Below are 21,279 nucleotides of genomic sequence, written 5' to 3' on the forward strand. Positions count from 1 at the left end.
GTTTTTATCTCACACCTTTCTCTACTCCCCCACATACATTGTCTTCAAGGTCTATCACTCAGTTCATTTTGAGTGTATGCTAATAATTCTAGTACTTGACTGAATAATTAACATGAAGTCCTTTAATAATTTCTGAAGGAAACTCAAGGAATTCATTTCACTCTAACTTGGAAGTACAAAATCTCATTAAATTGTGATCACTGGGAAAAACTGAATTAATGACAAATTAGTAATTAATTAACATGTGTACAAGATTTAAACATATGTAAAGTAGTATAGTTCCTGTGGACAACTTTCATGTCCAAAAAAGCTTATGATACTCTTTTCTTTAAAAAAAAAAGATTTAAAAACTGTTATATTTAATATACTATATGCACACAGATATAATTAAAGTCACTTTAAATGAGGTCTGCTTCTAACTGACTATTTCTTTTGAACTCTCCTAAATACTATCAATTAGTCCTATAAAAACTTTTTCACAGACTGCTCACAAAAGAAAATTTTAGTCTGATCTATACCAGATTTTTCCTAAAAATTCTGACTAAAATGATCCCAAGGCAATGAGATTTCCCTATAGCAATATATTAGTCTCTGATGGCCATGGGTGGTGATAGCTGTCTAGTTCAGAAATTAGCATTTTTAAATGTTCAATAAAATGTTTTTACATGAAAATTGGGATTTTTACTTTAAGCATCAAAAACAGAATAAGGAACTCTTTCCAATTTCTAGGCCTTCTGTGACTTACGTCAAATGTGTCTCCACTAGTCTCCCTCTCCGGCTCCATTGTAGCGTCCACTGAATCGGTAAGCATCTCTCTGACGAAACAGTAAAACCTACAACAGTAAATGTCACAAAGGTGTTGCCCATTAGGATTACTCTTGTTCTTCACCTTTAACTTAGCTTTATTACATTAAACCAGTGATGCTGAACCTTTTAGAGCTTTCAGCCCACTGCAGCATGTGTGCCATAAGCTCATCACCACCATATTAAAATGTTTTGAAATATAAACCAGTATTTTACAAGGCATGGAACAATCAAAATTCACTCCTTAACATGGTACTGTAGTGTTCATCTAATCTAGATCCAATACACGTATGTTATCTGAATCTTCTCTATACACTACCTCCATCAACTATGGACAATAATGCTGAGCACCTTCAGGAACGGAGTACCTGTTACCTCCCCAAAGCGATTCATTCCTTGAAGAATTCAACAAAAAAAATTTTTTTATTGATCTGAAAATTTCTTTCACATGTGTTCCATTTACAGACTGTTTAGAGTCAAACCCTTCTGTGTTTATGTATCACATTTCCTTCAATCATCAGCTGATGGACACTTAGGTTGTTTTCATGTCTTAGTTATTGTGAATAGTGCTGCAATAAACATGGGAGTACACATGTCTCAGACAGATTTTAGTTGAAAGTAGGAAAGTGGTTACCAAAGGTTGGAGAGAGGAGTAGAACAGAGGGATGAGGAAAGGTGATCAATAGGGACTGTTATATTTAGGCAGGGGGAAGAATTCTGGTGCTATATTGCAGAGGAGGGTGACTATAGATAACCGTAATATACCACATACATTTTTTGAAAAGCTAGAAGAAAATATCTTAAATGTTTTCACCATAGAGAAATAATTGAGGAGACAGACATATTTACTCTGATTTTATAATTATACAATGTATATATACATGCCTCAAACATCATAGAGTACTCAATAAATAATTTTATTTTATGTATCATTTAAAATTAAATAAGAATAAAGTCAAAAATAATCAAATAAATATGTCCCTGTTATTCTTCAGGCCTGGCCCTGATACTAGCATTCCAGGAGTGGCTTAATCAGTGCTAATAATAGCATGGCCATCTCCTCTCAAGTTGTAGACAGTGCAGATCTCAGCAAGATTTAAGATCTTGTATAAGGGGAGGAAATGCATATGGTTGCTACATTATTCTGTTGATACAAATTAAGCCTAATATTAACCATTATCCATAAATATTTCTCATATATATTGTTGAGCCACACTGGCCCCTTTCTAGACTGTTGTAGTTTATTTGTATATATTTTTAATCAGGATTTTCTCTCAAGATGGCAGGGAAGAATACTGTATATTTTGGAATAATTTACACAAAACATTAAAATAATCTTTTTCCTAACTAATCTATCCCACCTTTTCTCCTAGTATTTGAACACTGGAAAACCCAATAGACATTTTAGGAAACAAATGATATGTACTAATCAGAGTAACTAAATTTTAAAAGATGATATTAATTGATATTTAAACATATGGAGCAACTGAAACTGTCCTACATTGCTGGTGGGGTGTAAATTCATGAGACTACTTTGGAAAACTGATAGTATTGACCAAAGCTAAATATAAACCCGACCTATATAGCCCAGTAATCCACTCCCAGATGCATATGCAACAGAACTCAGTTTTGTATATATGTTCACCAAAAGGCATCTAAAAGAATTTTCATAGCAGTTTTATTCATAATAGTCCCAAGCTAGAAATAATCCAAATGTTTATCAATAGAAGAACAAATAAATTGTCACATGCTTACACAATGAAAAACCATAAAAATACTAAAAGAATGAACACACACATATATCAGGGCTGAATCACATATAGCTACTATTTTAAAGAAAAGAAGGAAGAAGGAAAAAGAATATGAATATTTGATTCTTTCTATGTGAAGGTGAAAACAATCAAAACTAATCATGGTAATGGAAATCAAAATAGTTATCACTGGTGAGGATTTAATGACTGGAAAAAGGACACAAGGCATCTTTTGGGGATGATGATCTTGGAGACAAGTATCTGAGTGTAGATATACATACATTCTTATCTGACTGTACTAAGTGAAATTTATACAATTTACTTGCATGTGTACTACACTTCAATTAAAAATTATTAAATAAACAAAGTAAAGCATGGTGGCAAATATTGGTAATTCCAGCACTATAGGAGGCTGAGACAGGAAGATGGATAGTCAACCCCAGCCTGGGCAATTTAGGAAGACCCTGTATCAAGCTAAAAAAGGGCTAGAGATGTAGCCCAGTTTTAATCCCCAGTACCAAAAAAAGTATGGCAAAAAAGGCACTGAAATATTAAATGAGGGTCAAAAAGGTGAACTTTTTCAATAAAAGCATGTTCTACCTCATATTTGGCAGCATGCTTCCCAACTCTGTTGATGGTTATAATTCAAGGGTTCTCTAGTCTGATATTTAATCCAATTATAAACAGTGAGATAATGATTGTCCGAGACATATTGAGTTAAAATGTCTCAAATATACTCAGAATAAAAGAACTTCCTCAACCCAATAAAGGCTATCTATGTAAAGTTGGCTGATAACATCATTCTTAAAGAGGAAATCTAGGCTGTTTTCTCCTTTAGATCATGAATAAGGTAAGGCTGTCTACTCTCACCACTTTTATCCCATGTTATACTGGAGATTCCAGCCAGAGTAATTAGGCAAAACAAAAACAAAAATCAAAAGCATCCATGTTGATAAGGAAGAATTCAAAATACCTGCAGATGACATGATCATATAGATAAAAACTCTAAGAAATTCAATAAAAACTATTAGAAATAATAAGTTCAGCAAGGTTGCAGGTTTCAGAATCAACATACAAAGATCAATTGTATGTTTATACATTATAAATAATCCAAAAGTGAAATTAAGGAAACGACTCTATGTTCAATAGCATCAAGGGAATTAAATACTTATTTATATATTTGACAAAAGCCATGCATGACTACAAGTCTACACTGAAACTATAAAACACTGTTGAAAGAAAGTCTAAATAAATAAAAAGGCATCTTATGTTCATGAATTGGGAGGCAACATGATAATATGGCAACGCTCTCAAACTAATCTAGATAGCCAACATGCTTCCTGTGAAAAGTCTAGCTTTTTTTCTCAAACTGACAAGCTGATCCTAAAATTCACCTGAAAATGTAAGCACTTCCAATAACCAAAACAACTCTGAAGAACACGAACAAAGTTGGAAGACTCACATTTCTTGTTTTTACAAAGCTACAATAATCAAAGGATAGGCATATAGATCCACAGAATTGAACTGAAAGCACAGAAATAAACTCCTAATAGTTAACTGATAGTCTTAAGACTTCCAACATCATTCAGTGGGGAAAGAATAGTTATTGTAATAAATAGAGCTGAGACAAATACATAAGCAAATATCCTTGTTTTTCAAAAACATATCACATTATTTAGAGGTAATGCAGCATTATGCCTACAACTTACTTTTAAATAGCTCAGAAACAAGAACCATATACATACAAAAAATGTAAAACAAATGTGGTAAAATGTTAATACTGGAGTAGTAACAGTCTGGCAGTTTCTCAAAAGGTTAGAGTTACCATAAGACCCAACATTTTGATGCCAGGAGAAATAAAAGCATATGTTCTCACAAAACTCATATGTTCTCACAGAAGCAAAACTCATAATAGTCAAAAATGGAAGCAATGCTAATAGCTGTCAATTGAACAGATAAATAAAATGTGACATATTGACACAATGGAATATTCTTCAGCCACAACACAGCAACAATTATGGTAAGTAGAAAAAGCCTGTTACAAAAGACAACATATATCTTCTTAATTTTTTTTAATTAAAAAAATAAAGATACAGAATTTCAAAACAAAATAGATTAACACTGACTAATATATTGTGAAATGTTATCTTCAAAGTAATTCAGATTATAAGATATAGGCATGAAAAACACAATCAAAAGCAAAAACTGTTCTTTTTGATGAACAGAGATTAATACAGTATCCATCATGTGTATATATATATATATATATATATATATATATACATATGAATGTATAGACACACATATATATGAATATATATATATATATACACAAACATATAATCTTTTCTCTTCTTTTTTTCTCATTTCCCCTATCCCAATTGTTCTTCCTTTTTGAGAAATTTCTTTCCTTTTCACTTTCACAATATCTGTTGTACATTTTGAATCTTATTTACTCTTTCAGTTTTTTATACTAGGAAGACAATATGTTATTTACACATGCGAGTCTGATTTATTTCACTTGTGAATATGGTCTCAAGTTGCATTCATTTACCTATAAAAGCCTCAAGTTTATCCTTCTTTATAGTTGAGTAATACTCCAAGACCACATATTTTATGACTCCACGTATACACAATGTCAAAGACAGGCATATTCAAAGAGAAAAGAGAATGATGGTTGCACAGGGTTTTGGTTATGGGGGTGAGCATGGTAGAAATGGGGAGTAATTGCTTAATAATACTGGTTTCTTTGAAGGAGTAATGAAAATATCCTAAAATTAGAATAAGATAATGGCTGAAAATCCTGGAAATATACTAAAAAATTGAGTTGTAGTCTGTTGTGAGGTATGTGGATTATATCCCAAAGCTATAAAATAAATTTTCTATAAATTAAAATTTCAAGAAAGCTAGTAAAGCAAATATTTTTCACAACAAGGGTCCTTCAAAAATGATTCACTATAAATTGCAATTATCTGAGTCAGCCATTAACTCACCTGTTACTCTGGTTTTCTGTAGAAAAGCAGATTTGAAAGTCATCCAAATTATTGTAAAGAAAACAGCACCGTCCATCAGTCTTGGAAATGCTATAATTCCAAACACAATATTTATACATAAGATATACCAATTTTAAATTTTTTAGAAAAGATAGTAATAGATTTTCTTTCATTTTACAAATTCCTGATTTGTTAGTCTATTAACAAACACCCCACAAATTTGCCCTTTAGTTCTCTATGAAATTTCAATACCAGGGCTATTTATCTTGTTTATGTTTGAGTTGGTGTTTATCAACTGACTTTAATATGTATCAAGGACTTCTTCTATACTCACTGTTAAGCTAAACATATGGGCAATAGAAAGGGGTATACATATGACCTTTATCCTCTAGGAGTTTAGAATCTCAAAAAAAGGCAAGTATTTGTAAAGCAATTTATTATGTTAGCAAAGGCCTCCCAGGACATGGTATTTGTGGTCACACAATGCAAACAGAATAAACACTGCAGCTTTGCTCAAGAGAGGCCTTTAAATACAATCTGGTGCATCTCCACCCTATATCTGGACCTGACTCTACAGTACCACAAACAAGAAACAATCAATTTGCTTGAACATATCCAGTGAAAGAATGTCATCACATTTCATCTGCTGGCAGATTTCACTGTTAGAAAGTTTATCACTCACACTCAGCCAAAGCTTCTGTGATGGCCCTCATTCTTCCAGGTGGTACTATACAGAATCAGTGTAGGCTGATTCTCTTTCATGATTAGATCTCCAAATGAAGTCACTTTATCAGGTCTCTTCTATCATCTATCTAAGTCATCTATCTCCACTTGAGATCCAACACTGCCACTCTTTATGCTATAAAGGACATGACAAAGTGTTGAAACCACAATCATCAGTGTAATTAAAATAATTAAGGTTAGGTATCCAATAGTCCAAGGCAATTAAAATAATTAAAGCTAGCTCATGCATGATTAAGTACTAAAAAACAATCTGTAAAGAAACTATCACAATTCATTAGACCGCAGTAGGAATGTCTAAAGTATACCCTTCATGTCATACCACTATCAAGTTCTGAGTCACATCAGAGAAGAAACTGAGACCTAAAGTGGCTGAGTGACTTCCCAATGTCATACAGCATGTGGTATTAGAAGTCACAACTACTTCATAGCCACTCTTACCCTTGGACATGCTTTAGGGTGATGAATGCAGTTCAGGGGTAGCTGTACTTGAAGGAAGCCACAAATGGTCACCATTCCTGATCCAAAAAGTAACTACCACACTTCTTGGAATCCCACCTCTCTCCCTCCCTAATATCAATACTCCTGGCTCTATTGCTTTTCTAGGAGGCCCCACCAAAGTGCCATTCATAAATAACTCCTGGATTCAGCTCTTGGGGACCCTGAGCACTTGAACATTTCTGGCCCAAGAAAGACACATCTTCTCTTTTTAAGGATGCAAACTTAAGTTTGAGACAAGAGAGCTCTGCTGCTACACATGAGAAAAGACACTTGTTTTAGCAAAGCAAGAAGCTCTCACTGGTTGTACATTATAAACCTTGGGCAGAGGAAGAAAACAGAAAATAATTTATTTTGGGTTCCATCAATAAGGATAGCACATCTTATGAATAAGTAGAAATGATGAAGTATATAAAACATTATCATTAGCTGGGCATAATTGTACACACTTGTAATCTCAGCACTCCTGGGAGGCTGAGGCAGGACCCCAGCCCAGGCAATTTAGCCAGACCCTGCGTCAAAAGCAAAAAATTTTTAAAAGAGCGTAGAATATAGCCTAGTGTGAAGGCCCTGGGTTCAATCCCAACTATCAAAAAACAGAAGCAGTAGCAGCAACGGAAGATTATCATTATTTGTATTAAAGTAATAGTTAAATTTACTCTTATGTTCTTACCTTAGTCCCTTGATAGAAAAGGCTGTAAAATTCCACTCATGGGTTTGTGTCTGCAGGTATCAAACAGAAATCAGTAGCTTGATTTTGCCAAAATTCATTTTTTAAGATTCATTTTATGATCAATCATTCCTGCTATTTAGAGGTTAGGTGTTAGAACAATATACTTCGTAAAACTTAAAACATTAGAAACACTTCCTATTGTGTATAAAAATTCACTAGTAATTCTAATCCAGTTTAGAAAAAACAACATAAATTTGAAACAATAATTTGAGATAGAAATAAGCACTCACCTCACTATATACATACTAGCAGTCTCTCACCTTTTGTCAATAGGGTAGGTAAAATCTAAAACACATTTGGAAATAGCCCACCTAAACTGAGTAACTTGCAAAAATGTTTGGAAAGGCATAACTGTGACAGATACACCACCATTCATTGATCGTCATTTCCTTTTTTCCCTGAGCACACATCTAAATTACATTTCCCAGCCTCCCTCAAAGTTAGACGGAGCTATTTGATGGAGTTCTAACCAATAGGTTGTGAGCAGGATCCATGTGCACCACCTGCAAGCCTGGCCCATAAAAACCTCCACAGCACTCCGCTATCTTCTTTTTCTCCAACCACTACAAGATGGAGTGGGGCTTCCTGCCAACCCGATTATAATATGAAGCATAGACAAACTTTTCATATAAGATGTTGCGATTTGGAAGCTGTTTATTGTAGCAGCTGGCCCACCATGACTGATAGAAAAACTAACTGGGATTTCAATCTGTACTGATACACTTTAACAAATGAAAGCAACTCTGTTCCTCCATTGCCCTTCCTTAAACTTTGCACAAAGGTAAGCCTCAGAAGGACTACTTAAAATCTAGTTTTAGATAAGCTATTGCAGTGCCACCAATAGACCACAAATGTAGTAAATAACTTTAAAGAGGAAAATTCGTTTGACCTCACGTTGCTTGCAAATGGACATTGGGAGTATTTATTTCATAGAAATAGGCAAACATAGTAAATTAGCCCAGATAGAAATCAGCTTGCACCCCCAGCTTGCTGTTTAACATTTATCAGCATACTACTGTATCCTTACTTCCACTATGAGTTTCTGAATCTTTGGCTAGTATATTAAGGACTTAATCTCATTTTACAATGATGCTGCAAGAATTTGTATACATGTGTGTGTATTCTCTTCCCACCATCCATTAGGAAAAAATGCAGCTTTATAGAAAAATGACACCACCTTCAAAGAAAACATGGTTGCCTTTCACAGTGTGTGCAATTTCAAAATTGTAAATGAAGATAAACGTGAAGATTCCTTTCAAAGGAAAAGGCAACAACTATGAGCTCTTTGGCAAAACATTTTATCTGCAAGGGAAACTAGTATTTGTGACTTAAGAGTTCTTTTTCATTTCCATTTTTAAGAGAAAAAAATTAAAACAATGATACAGAATTTCAAAACAATAGATTAACAAGTTAACACATTGTGTATTATCTTCAAAGTAGTTGCTCAAATTACAAGATACAAGCATGAAAAATTGATCAAACAATATAAACACAAACCTTTCTTTTCAGTGAACTAATAAAAGTTAATAGTATAACTACCTTGAATGTGTCTGTGTGTGTGTATACATATATTTTTTTTTCCGTTCCTCTTTCATCTTTTCTGCTCTCCCTCATTGCAGTTTCTTCCCCATTCACAATATCTATTGTATATTTTGGACCTTACTCTTTCAACTTCTTATACTAGAGAGACAATATGATGTTTACACATGCATGTCTGATTTATTTCACTTATGCGTATGGTCTCGAGTTGTATCAATTTCTTATTACAGATTCGATACAAAGTAAAACATTTTCAACTAGTGAGATATATGTACCAACAGAAATTTCTATTAAGAGCCAGCAACCATTATAGGATTCAAAATATTAGAATGCCATGAGATCAAAACTATTTTGGTTTAAAAGTATGAAGTCACTTTAATACCATTAGTTTTTTTTCTGCAACCACTTGTCAAAATATGAGATATTTTCATCAGTATCAATGAAATAGAGATTACAGATCCAAATCTTGAAAATTTTCTTCTATGACTGTGGCATCAATAACACAGAGTAAACAAGGTTGGTATGTGGCATAGAAATTTCTGAACTGAGAACAGGGTGCTCTGCAGAATTGGCATCTGGAGGCCTGCACAAATGGAATAGGAGCAAGATCTGAAGATTTTTTTTCTTGAACTGTGCTGGCTACTGAGCAGAATTCAACTTGTAAAACTATACATTTATGATTTATGCAGTTTTCTATGTATATATTATACAGATAGAATATCCTTATCTGAAATGCTTGGGGCCATAAGTGTTTCAAATTTTTCAGTTTTTCAAGATTTTGTAATCCTAGCCTTGGGAAGGTGAGGCAGGAGGATCACTGTGAGTTTGAGACCAGCCTGGGCTACATAATAAGTTCAAGGCCAGCCTGTCTACATAGCAAGATCCTGTCTCAGAAAGCAACAACAAAATAAACAAACAAAGATTCTGCAGACTTTACTGGTCAAGCATGCCTGATCTGAAAATCTGAAAACTGAAATGCTTCAAAATCTAAAACCTTCTGAACACTGCCATTGAAAAAGTTTTGGATTTTGAAGCATTTCAGATTTTCACTGCAATAACAGATTTATTAAAAAAACAATTAAAAGATAGGCTCATTCTTCTGAGATACATCTGCATGTATTTTATTATAGCTTGAGTTTTCTCTTTTACACTCAAATATTTAATGCACACAGTTCAGGCAAAAAAAAAAAAAAACATGAGCACACCATGGCAGTCCATTCACACTAATGGCTGTCAAATTTATTTACATATGAAGACTGCTCAAATGTAAAATATTAGACAGGATTACTGGCCTTCACTTGACATATAATTATATCTGATAAGCAGTCTCTAATACAAATTTAAACTTCTGCTTGTTTTATGATGTTAATTTTTATTTTTGAAGTTATTGCTTATTTTTACCTGATTACAACATAATTGCTCACATTCTTTTCTTCCAGGAAGAAAAAATTATCTTCCTTCGCCACATTAATGGCAGAAATCTTTCCATACTCCATGGAAACACATGCGTAGCAAATAAGTCTATTTAAAGTGATTTTCAAAGGTGCTATATTTATTACTGCAAAACTTATTTTAAAAACTGAAGTACTTTAGATAGAAATGAAAATATCACTATCACCATGAAACTTCAAATCCATCTGAGCATTTCTGTAATCTCTTTAATGGGCAATTACAAACTTTCATTTTCTGTATTCCTAGTACAACTGTAGAATGGAATGTATGAATTTGATAGTAACTTTTAAAAAAGCAAAACTTTGATCATAACTATTAGAAATTTAAACAAAAATACCCTTAAGTCTGCAAGCCCATTTCCAGGAATCTCTGCTCATAAATGCTTCTATAAACATGGGAGGATGGAGTCACCAGAATGAAAACTAGCTTATCACTGGCAACAGGGAAAAGTTAAGATCTAAGTATGAATCAGCAAGAAAGAGGTGAAATAAAGTAGGTTCATCTATACCAGCAAATATATCATATGATATAGAACAGTGTGTACTGTGTGGAAAACTGTGATGTATGGATGAATTAAAAATAAATTGAAAAACAATAAATATGTGCTTTTTAGTCACACTACAATAAAATATCTGTGTATATAGAAAATTTATATGATACACATACATTATATATGTATAAGTACATTTAAATAAAGGATACAGGCATATCCACCAAATCATTGAGGATGATGAGGGGGACAAGATGTGAAAAATATGGAGGTACTTTCCCCGTATATTCCTTATCTAGTTCCTTACTGTTTAATTTAAAAATAAAGTAAGCTGGATATGGGAGTTCATGCCTGTAACTCAGCACTCATGCATTCGGGACCAGCCTGGGCTACAAAGTGAGTTCAAAGCCAGCCTGAACTGCATAGTGAGACTATGTCTCAAAAAGACAAAACTAAATAAATAAACCAAACCCTGTTTTTAAAAAATACTTACATCTGTTATATATAAACATACTTACCCATATAAGCCCCTCTGATTACATATATAAACAAATGAAAGTGGAAAATCCCTTTCTTTTCACCTGCAAAGGTATCTTCTCATACAGTCCCATAATTTGAAAATTAAGCATAGATGCCTATTCATTCCAATACTACCACATAGACTCCCCTACTGGAAAATCAAATCTTTAATTAAATACAGAAGAAATAGAAATGTTTATAATTTTTTTCTTACCATTTCTGTGGGTGAGACATAACATAAATACACTGTTCTCTCCTCAGCTTCACTGTTGATAGACACATAAGAAGGCTGGTAGACACCAGTTGGCTCTATCACCAGAACCTGAAATAAGAACAGATTCTTATAATACAAAGAAATCTAAAACAGGTGATCTTGCCGAGTGAGCAAGTGGGAAGACTTATACTCAACCAATACTCATCAAAGACCAAGTATGTCAAGCATGGAGCTGGAGTATATCAAGACATGCAAGGCTATGCTAGGGCAGGGCTGTGCTCCAACAGGGCAGATGGAGCAGCAAAGAGATAGAGCTATGTAATCTAATGTCATGTAGTGCTCTAAAGAGAATACTAGAGAAGACAGGCAGGTGCGGGTATACGTGTTTCTTCGTATAGCATGGCCAAAAAAGGCCTGCTTGAACTGGTGACAGAAAAAGAGGTAAGTTAGCACTTTTGAGAGAATTAGAAAGTAGAATGGATGATGAGCAAGTGCCAAGTCTATGTAACTGATGGGAAATGAAAAGTGAGTGTCATTTCCATTTGCAAAGTGTTATTTGGTTACAAAACAAAGGGGAGAGGGGGAATAGGAGGGAAAAAGAGAAGGTGGTTGGTGGAGAGGTGAGAAAAGAATGAGAGAATAAATAAATCTCCCAAATGAAACCACATGTTTAAGATTGCTAAACCTGAATATATCTTACACGAAACTCCCTCCAAACACTGGGGAAAGCTGCATTCCTGCAAAATCCTCTTCAGTGCTTACTGCAGGCCAGGGGAACTCCCCCTCCCCCATAGGCTATGGCTAGAGAGAGGATAAACAGATAAACAGTGCCTTAGTCAACTCTGCTTAGTGTCAGCAGGCTCATGCACTTGCCTCCTGAGTCACTGGCACAAATACACAGTCTACCTGGCAACTGCCCTGCATGCCCACTTGCTGGCTGAGTTTTAGTCACGTATGTGCACGCAGAGGCTGAGTCCACCCTGCATCTGCCGTGTTTGCCAGCTCACTACCTAAGTTACCATCACCAGAGCTCATGTTCAACCTTGGAATCCACTTGTGGCCATCTGCAATCAGAGTTCAACAAACAAACAAACAAAAACCATCAAAACAAATGAGTGGAATGCATTATAAGCCTTCAAAACCAGATAATAGCAAAATCAACAATTGCTACCATAATGTCTCTTGTTCTCTTCAAAATAGTTGTCCATACCTTTACACATATTGAAACCAAATCCAAAATTGAATTTAGGGGGGAAATCATAAAGATCAGAGTGGAAATTAATGAAATTGAAATGTGAAAAAAAGCAATACAGAGAATCAATGAATGAAGAGCTGGTCCTTTGAAAAAATAAACAAAACAGACAAAACCCTTAGCCAAACTTACCAAAACAAAGGCCCATATCAATACAATTAGAAATGAAAAAGACAATATCACAATGGATACCATTGAAACCAGAAAACATTTAACTACAATGAAAAATTTTATTTCAACAAATTGTAAAATCTTGAAGAAATGAACAGATTCCTAGACTCATAAATTACCAAAACTAAACCAACAAGACACAAAAATTTTGAACGGTCCAATAACAAGCAGTGAAATTGAGGCAATAGAAATAAACCTCCCAACTAAAAAAAAGCCATGACTTGATGGATTCACTGGTAAATTCCATTAAACCTTTAAGGATGTTAGATCATCAGTACTCCTCAACACCTTCAATAAAATTGAAAAGGAAGAAAGGGAAAAATGAAAACTCATTTCTGGAATCCAGCATCACTTTGATTCCCAAACCAGATGAAGAACCAACTAAAAAAAAACAACTATAGGCCAATCTCTCTGAGAAATAAATTCAGAAAATGATACCATTCACAACAGGATTAAGAAAAATTAAATAGTGCAAAATTAACCTAACCAAGGAAGTGGAAGACCTTTACAATGAAAACTAAAGAACTCTGAAAAAAGAGATTGAAGAGAACATCAGAAAATGGAAAAATGTCCCCCCTCCTGGATAAGTAGCACCAATACTGTCAAAATGGCCATACTCCCAAAACTAACATATAGATTTAACACAACCCCCATCAAAATACTAATTGCATTCCTCACAGAACCAGAGAAAACAATCCTAAAATTTATATTCTATAGAACTATAGTGATTTTTTTTAAGGTATGGTATTGGCACAAAAACAGACATGTTGATCAATGGAACAGATAAGAGGATCCAGAAATGTCCCAGACATATTCAGCTATTTGATCTTCAATGGAGGGCCAAAAACACGTTGGAGGAAAGATGACTTATTCAACAAAATGGTGTATATTTATATGCAAAAGGTTGAGGCCGGACCTGTTATCTCCTACCATGTACTAAGCTAAAATCAAAATGGATCAAAGACCTAAACATTAAAACAGAAATGACTTACCAAAATAAAATAGGTAAAACTCATAAAAAGTCATAGAGATAGGCATGGACTTTCAAAACAGAACTCCAATTGCACAGCAAAAAGAAAAAAATGGGATTATATCAAAATTAAAAAGCTTTTGCAAAGCAAATAATCAATAGAGTGAAGAGACAACCCATAGAATACGAAAAACATTTTTCCAGCTATTCCTCATAGGACTAATGTTTAGAATATATGAAGAACTCAAAATACTTCAACCATCTAAATTAAAAGACCCAAGCAAAAACTGGGAAAGGGAAATGAATAGACACTTTTCAGAAGCACAAATGGCCAATAAACATACGAAAAAATGTTCAATATCTCTGACCAGAGAATTGCAAATTAAAACAATGCTAAGGCTTTTCCTCATGCCAGAAACATAGCAACCATCAAGAAATCAAGTAACACATGTTCACATGGCTGCAGTGGAAAAAAAAACCCCTCCTACACTGTTGGTAGGAATGTAAACTAGTATAACCATTATGGAAATCAATACGAAGATTTCTCTAAGAACTAAAAATATAAATTCTACTTGAATCAGCTATTTTCTTTCTAGACAAGTTCTAAGAGACCTATAGACATCATATTACAGTGATAGCATCATTTGTAATAGCTAAATCTTGGAAGCAGCCTGGGTTCAAACAGAAGAATGAAGAAAATAGGGTTTTTATACATAATAGACTACTACACTGAGCTATAAAGAAGGATAAATTTGAGACATTGTAGGAAAATGGATGCACCTAGAAAATAAAATGTTAAGTGAAATAAATCAAGATGTGGAAGCTTAAATCCTACACAGTTTCTCTCATTTGAGTAATCCGAAGTTCAAATAAAGAGCAAAATAAAAGACTAATAAGAGAAAACAGGGAGATGGATCTTTTGCAAATGGCAAAGGGTCTGTCTACCAGACCAAAGGTGAGGGAAGTGAGAGAGGAGAAGTGGATATAAAATGATTTAAGCAGTGTCATATACATGTAGCAAACACCCACAATGAATATAAACATTATACACTGTAAACATAAATTAAAAATAATGAAAATGGAGAAAGAGGATCTAAGGATGGAGGCAGAGAGGTAGAGGTAAAGGGGGAATAAAAAAGAATTAAGATATGTTATATACATGTGCCTAATTCCTAAGGTGGATGCAAACTTCATGTACTGCAAAACTGTACTAATGAAACAAAAATTTTTAGAAACTACATGTATCTCCCTTTCAGAATATTCAATCCTTAGATAACACAAACCCTAGTTTCTTTTGTCTATCTTAATGAACCTAATTAGGGGCTGGGGATGTACAAAGTGCTAAGGTGCTTGCCTAGCACACATAAGGCCTGAGCTTCATTCCCAGCATGAAAGAAACAAGAAAGAAAGGGAAGAAAGGAGGGGGGGAAGGAGGAGAAAAGAAAAGAGAGGCAAAAGAAAGAGAAATTATAAAAAGGGGAGGGGGAGGGGAGAGAGGAAAGGAGAGATTGAGATTTAGCATATCTTACTGGAAATCTAAATCCATCAGTAACTTCAATTGTTGTTTCAAAAAGTATATCTAACCAGAAGTTAAATTGTTCTCGCTTGGGTGAACAGTCAATAACAAATTTCTTAATATTCTGAATTATGAACAAGTTCTGAATTATTGATCGCAGGTACCTGGAAAAAAGTCACAAAAATTCATGAATTAGATTCCTGAAGAAATTCAATTCTATTCCCTTTAAAACAAGCTTTCAGGGGCTGGGGATTTAGCTCAGCAGCATAAGCACCTGCCTTGCAAGCAAGCGGTCGTGAGTTTGATCCCTGGTACCGATTAAAAAAAAAAAAAAAAAAAAAAGAAAGAAAAAAAGTGTAAAAGAAGCTTCCCTGAAACATTGTATGGTATACTTAAATTCGTATTATGCCATGAGCACTTCAAAAAACAATTGATTTGAAAGCCACATAACTAACTACAAGAAACCAGAAGAGCATACCATAGCATATAGCAGTTTGACAAAATCATAGCATGGCTTTTTATCAACATTGGTCTATAGCATCAATTTTAATATATAGTATCTAAAAGTGTGGATACTGGAAAATGTGATAACAGCCTTCAATACAAAAAGCAAGCAGCTCTTCAGTCAAAGCAATTACACAATTTCAACCCATTATCTTTTTGAGATAATTTTGATTTACATGAAGTTGTAAGAAATTATGCAGAGAACATTTATACTCTTGACCCAGTTTCCCCCAATGGCAACATCTTGCAAATCTGTAATACAGTGTTACAAGCAGGCTGTTGTCATTGCTATAGTCAAGGTAGAGGCTATTTCCATCACCCTGCCTTTCTATAGTCATGCCTACTGCCTTTCCATCCCCATTATCACTTCCATCCCTGGCAACAACTAATCTTAAACTTACTGTGTTCATTTATTTTTAAATAAAATCTGAGTATGTAAATTTTTAACCTTAAGGAGTCCTGATTCTGCCCACACCTTTGTTGACCTCACCCAGATGAAGCTTTTAGAAACACAGTTGTCCAACAGTAGTGGTCATATTCTCCCTGGTACCCTCTGGGGATGGTTTATCTGAAAACATTATTTTGCTCACTAAACTATCCTGGGAAGGCATAACAAACTTGTTTTGGTACTCATCAGGCCTCAGCTAAACAAACTTTACACATTCCAGAGATACTGAGAAACTTTCTATAGGTCCTTGGAATATCCTCCCTGCTAAGAGTGTGTGAATGTGTGAATGTGTGAGTGTGCAAGTCTGTGTGTGTTTACCTGGGGTTTTGAGCCATGCCAGATGATTTATGCTAACAGTACGATCAACCACACAAACTCTCCATGCCTATGTTATTAGGTTCAGTAGGTTTTCTTGACTGGAAATATCTCTTGTATGTTATCACATATCACTGCTAGGAGAATTAAGCACTGTCCATATCATACCACTGTGAGAAGAAAACTGGAAGCTTGCACATGGTCACCTCTAGACTCTGCCTGATGTGTCATTTGCTTTGGCTAATTTAACCTGTATCCTTTCATTATAACAAATCATAACTATGAGTATAACAGACTTTCTGAGTTCTATGGGCCTTTCTAGTGAGTTATGAACCTCAGAATTGTCTTGGTCTCTGACAACCATTAAGTAACAACACTATAAGTCAGCTTAGGTGCAGATATAATGGGAATGCATCCAACCCTGAGGTCTTCTCACCTAGAGTCAGCAATATCTGGTCTAGAGGCAGGAATATGCCTTAATTAGGATTCTACACATAGAGTCCTAATGACTTCTTAGATGGCTTCCAGCAATTCTAGGAAGGCTGGAAGCCATCCTCACTCTCAGCCTCAGACAGCTCTCAAGAGGATACTATGGTTTCTGAGTCAAATTTAAGATCTTTTGGATTGGGACAAAACGAAGTCGAACTAGATACAATGAAGAGATTATGACTTCTTGGAATTGAACTGGACCACTGAGCTGGGAAATAAGTGGCAAATGAACATGGATAATTAAAGCCTAAGAAATTATTCAAACTGGGTGGGGTGGTACACGCTTATAATCCCAGAACTCCGGAGGCTGAGCTGGAGGATCCTCACAAGTTCAAGACCAGCCTGGGCTACAAAGTGAACTCAAGGCCAGGTGGAGCTGCATAGTAAAATCTTGTCTCAAAAAAATTCAAGTATGTGTTTTTAGTCTAGAGATTGTTTTCCTATATGGATAGGCCCTGTTAAAAATAAACACTCTTTGGTGTTCCTTCAAACCTGCTTATGATTTCTTGAGCAATGTGGGCTCTAAAAGTCCTGTAAATCTATACAATTTTTATTCTTAGTAGTGTGGGCAGAGCAAATAAATAGAGCTATTAAACATCAAAGAGAAAAAAAATTATTAAAGTATGGGGTGAGTTATCTCTAATCTGAGGACCAGAAAACTGAAATACTCTAAAATCTAATACTTTATGAGCATTATGTTGGCACTCAAAACTTTTGGGTTTCGAAGCATTTCATATTTGAGGTAGTGATGCTCAACTGATAAGGTCTATGTGAATATTCCAAAATAATAAATAAATAAAATCAACCCCAAATCTAAAATACTTTCAGTCCCAAAAATTTTAGATAAGAAAACACTAAACTTGTCATCCATAAGCATTTTAGGAAAGTTAGAAAATTCAGATAAGCTATAAAACAGATTAGAAAACTCTTACAGGCTATTTCCCTGAGATAATTAGCCAATATTTTTGAGAAAAATCCCTCATTTATCCTTTAATCATTGTGCAAATAGCTGGGCCTGGTGGTGCACTCCTGCAATCCCAGCACCCGGGAGGCTGAGACAGGAGGATCACTGCAAGTTTGAGACCAGCCTGGGCCACAAAGTGAGCCTGAACTGCATAGACCTTGTCTCAAAAAGACAAAAAAATCATTACATAAATATCTATTGAGTATATATTATAACACTGTAGCTATCAAGAAGATAACCACAATTCAAAAACTGCAGCTTTAGGTCTATGGAGAAGTCTGAAGTGGTCACTACCCCCAGACCTTTCCCTGTGAGTCACATAGCAAACACATACCTGTAACTAACATGAGATCATCTAGAAAAGTGGTTCTCAAAGTGTGGTTCCCCAGACTTAGCATCAGTATCTTGTCATTTGTAAATGCAAATTCTCAGGCTCTATCCTAGACCTACTGAACTAGGACACCTGAGGATGGGTTAATTAATCTGTATTTTAATCAGCAGAGGTGATTTTGATGCATGATAAAGATTGAGATCCACTAATAAGGAAAAATGTACTCTGCAAATGGCTTTTTATTCTACAATAAGCCATGAACCCACTTCCATGTCTAAGTATTCTTACCTATACACTTAAATGGCTGCACAGTGGCCTGACTTTAGGCTATTGCTGTGCTGCCGTTTTATTGACCACACTATTTTAGTTCTAGTATTCATTTGTTATGAACATCATTTTCTTGGTATGCTTTTAAAGCTTTACTATATGTTTTCTTACAAATGTATAATTATATACTAGTACCAAAGAATATTTTGCTCTTGAGGACCTAGACAATCTGAAGAAGTTAATAGGGTTGAGAAGTTAACCTCAGGGCCAGAGTGTATAAGAGTTTATTTTGTGTGCTCATATGTCTGTCTGTCCCTCCCTTGACATAAATGCAACGAGCTCTCCGAGCTGTTGTCGGCCCTAACTAATGAAGAAGTCAAAAGGAGAAACACAGCAGCTTCTTTTCTTTTGTGCATTTCCACCTTTTCTCCTTAAGGGAGCAAGGTCAGATATTGAGATGGCTGATGACAAGGCAAAGATAAGACTTACCAGACTGGAGGCTTCATTCTGAACAACCTCTCTGCTGCTTGAATTGCCTTCTCAATATTATTGCCCAGGATGGTGATGATGATGACCTGACTCACATCCCAGTAATTGTTCATGTTCTCCAAGCTCCCTTTTCTTGCCAACAAACTGTTCAGCTGGGTACCTTTAGAATTTGAATTTTAGAGAAATTATGAAAATCTCTTTTAAGTTCCTATCATAGTATGTAAGACTTTAAGTAGAGGATGAGTAGGCTTTTTATTTTGGCTGCTATCTTAGGTGTGAGAAAATAACTGTTCTTTTTGGAATGTAATGCTACTTATTTGGACACAAATTTTTAAAATTTAGTTTTGGTGGTACTGGAGATTGAACTAGAGCCTTGGGCATGCTAGGCAAGTGCTTTACCCATGGAGCTATTTCCCCAGCCCAACACAATTTTTAACACTAAACTTGTATAACCAAAGCATCAACATCTGCAATAATAAACAGCTTTACCTATTTTTTGTAGTTCCATAGAAGTTTCAAAGTGTTGTCCAGCAAGTATCAGCAAAATTGCAAGATTGGTTCCCGAATAAAGAGATGGCTGGAGGTGAAATCCTCTGTAATACCTATTGTAGACCCAAATTCTTATTATGTTAGATTAAAAATGTATAAATAAGGGTAAAAATAAAAACTATCTTCTCATGAACCTATGGATTACAGTTTCTTTCCTCATCTGATGGAACAGCTATATGAAGTTAACAGATAACTTTTAAAAAACAATAACAATGCAGTAACTTATATTGGAAAGTTTTACAGTTTTTCTTCCTAAGGCTTGTAGTTTTATAATAAAAACCATAACCATCACATAAATAAGGAAATCGCATTACAGTGTTCCAAAGAAATTTAAAATATTATTCTACCACTCAAAAGATGACCACAATTTGATTTCTAGATTTCATTCAAGTTAGATGCCACTTGTACATTATTTATTACATATAAATGACATAAATCATAGGTTATTTCTCTGTATGTCATTTGGTTATATTTCAACATGGAATCATTTTTTCATGTACAAAACCATAATGCCAGAATTCCAAATAACTATGAGAGCAGTGGCATAAATGGAGGGAAAAGGGCAGGGATCTACCACATAAGGAACAAAAAATTTTTTAAAAACTGGGAATATAAATTGTATGAGAAAAAAAGGCTAACAGCTCCACTTTAATTCTTTATTCTTTTCTATATGCAAAGTTTCTCTTTAATAAGCAAGAATGATTATTGAGGAAAATGACTCAAAGAAATGGTAACATGAAAATGTCTTTAAGCAGCACAGTTAATACCAAGGAATTGCAAACCTAGAGTAATTTTATCATTCATGTGACAAGAGATTTGACAATAAAATATTAATACTTGGAAGGAAATTATTATGTCTGTCCAAATATGGCTTTATGAATTTTGAAGCATAATATAAGTTCCCTCAGACCACAGGACACCAAGAAAGTTATTCTTACCCATCACCAAAGTTCCAATTCTAATCTTTTTTCCTTCTGTATGTTTTGAGGATTTAAAATTCCTACTAGATTTGATTTTTAAGACATTTTTGCTTAAAATTAAAAGTCACGGAGAAGAGGGCATAGATGACTGAAACTCCAGTCATAATTATAGTCCCATGTGGGAGGTCAGATGAAAATTGAGGTCTAATTGGCCTCCCCTGTGAGCACAAAGGAGACAGACAACATGCAAGGGTGATGGCACATTGCAGGTTCTAGGGAAAATCAATACTGTGGGAGACAACTCCAGTGACTCCCTTTGAACTCAAAACAATTGCTGTGACTTTGATTTCTTGGAGACTC

General features: G+C 34.7%; 1 protein-coding gene across 1 annotated transcript in view; it reads right to left on the minus strand.

The window, feature by feature from the left end:
* Positions 1-21,279, minus strand: part of Map3k15 (mitogen-activated protein kinase kinase kinase 15) — a 79,134-nt gene that overhangs the window by 25,023 nt on the left and 32,832 nt on the right. Inside the window, exons 8-14 of the mRNA XM_063243058.1 lie at positions 19,940-20,052; positions 19,451-19,610; positions 15,657-15,807; positions 11,735-11,842; positions 7,461-7,510; positions 5,549-5,638; positions 746-833 (exon numbers count right to left, since the gene is read on the minus strand). Coding sequence (XP_063099128.1) covers positions 746-833; positions 5,549-5,638; positions 7,461-7,510; positions 11,735-11,842; positions 15,657-15,807; positions 19,451-19,610; positions 19,940-20,052 — 760 coding nt within the window. The remainder of the gene's footprint in view (positions 1-745; positions 834-5,548; positions 5,639-7,460; positions 7,511-11,734; positions 11,843-15,656; positions 15,808-19,450; positions 19,611-19,939; positions 20,053-21,279) is intronic.

Source organism: Cavia porcellus, unplaced genomic scaffold (assembly GCF_034190915.1).
Source record: "Cavia porcellus strain 051 isolate PalLab524CR breed Dunkin Hartley unplaced genomic scaffold, mCavPor4.1 scaffold_33, whole genome shotgun sequence".
Classification (NCBI taxonomy): Eukaryota; Metazoa; Chordata; class Mammalia; order Rodentia; family Caviidae; genus Cavia; species Cavia porcellus.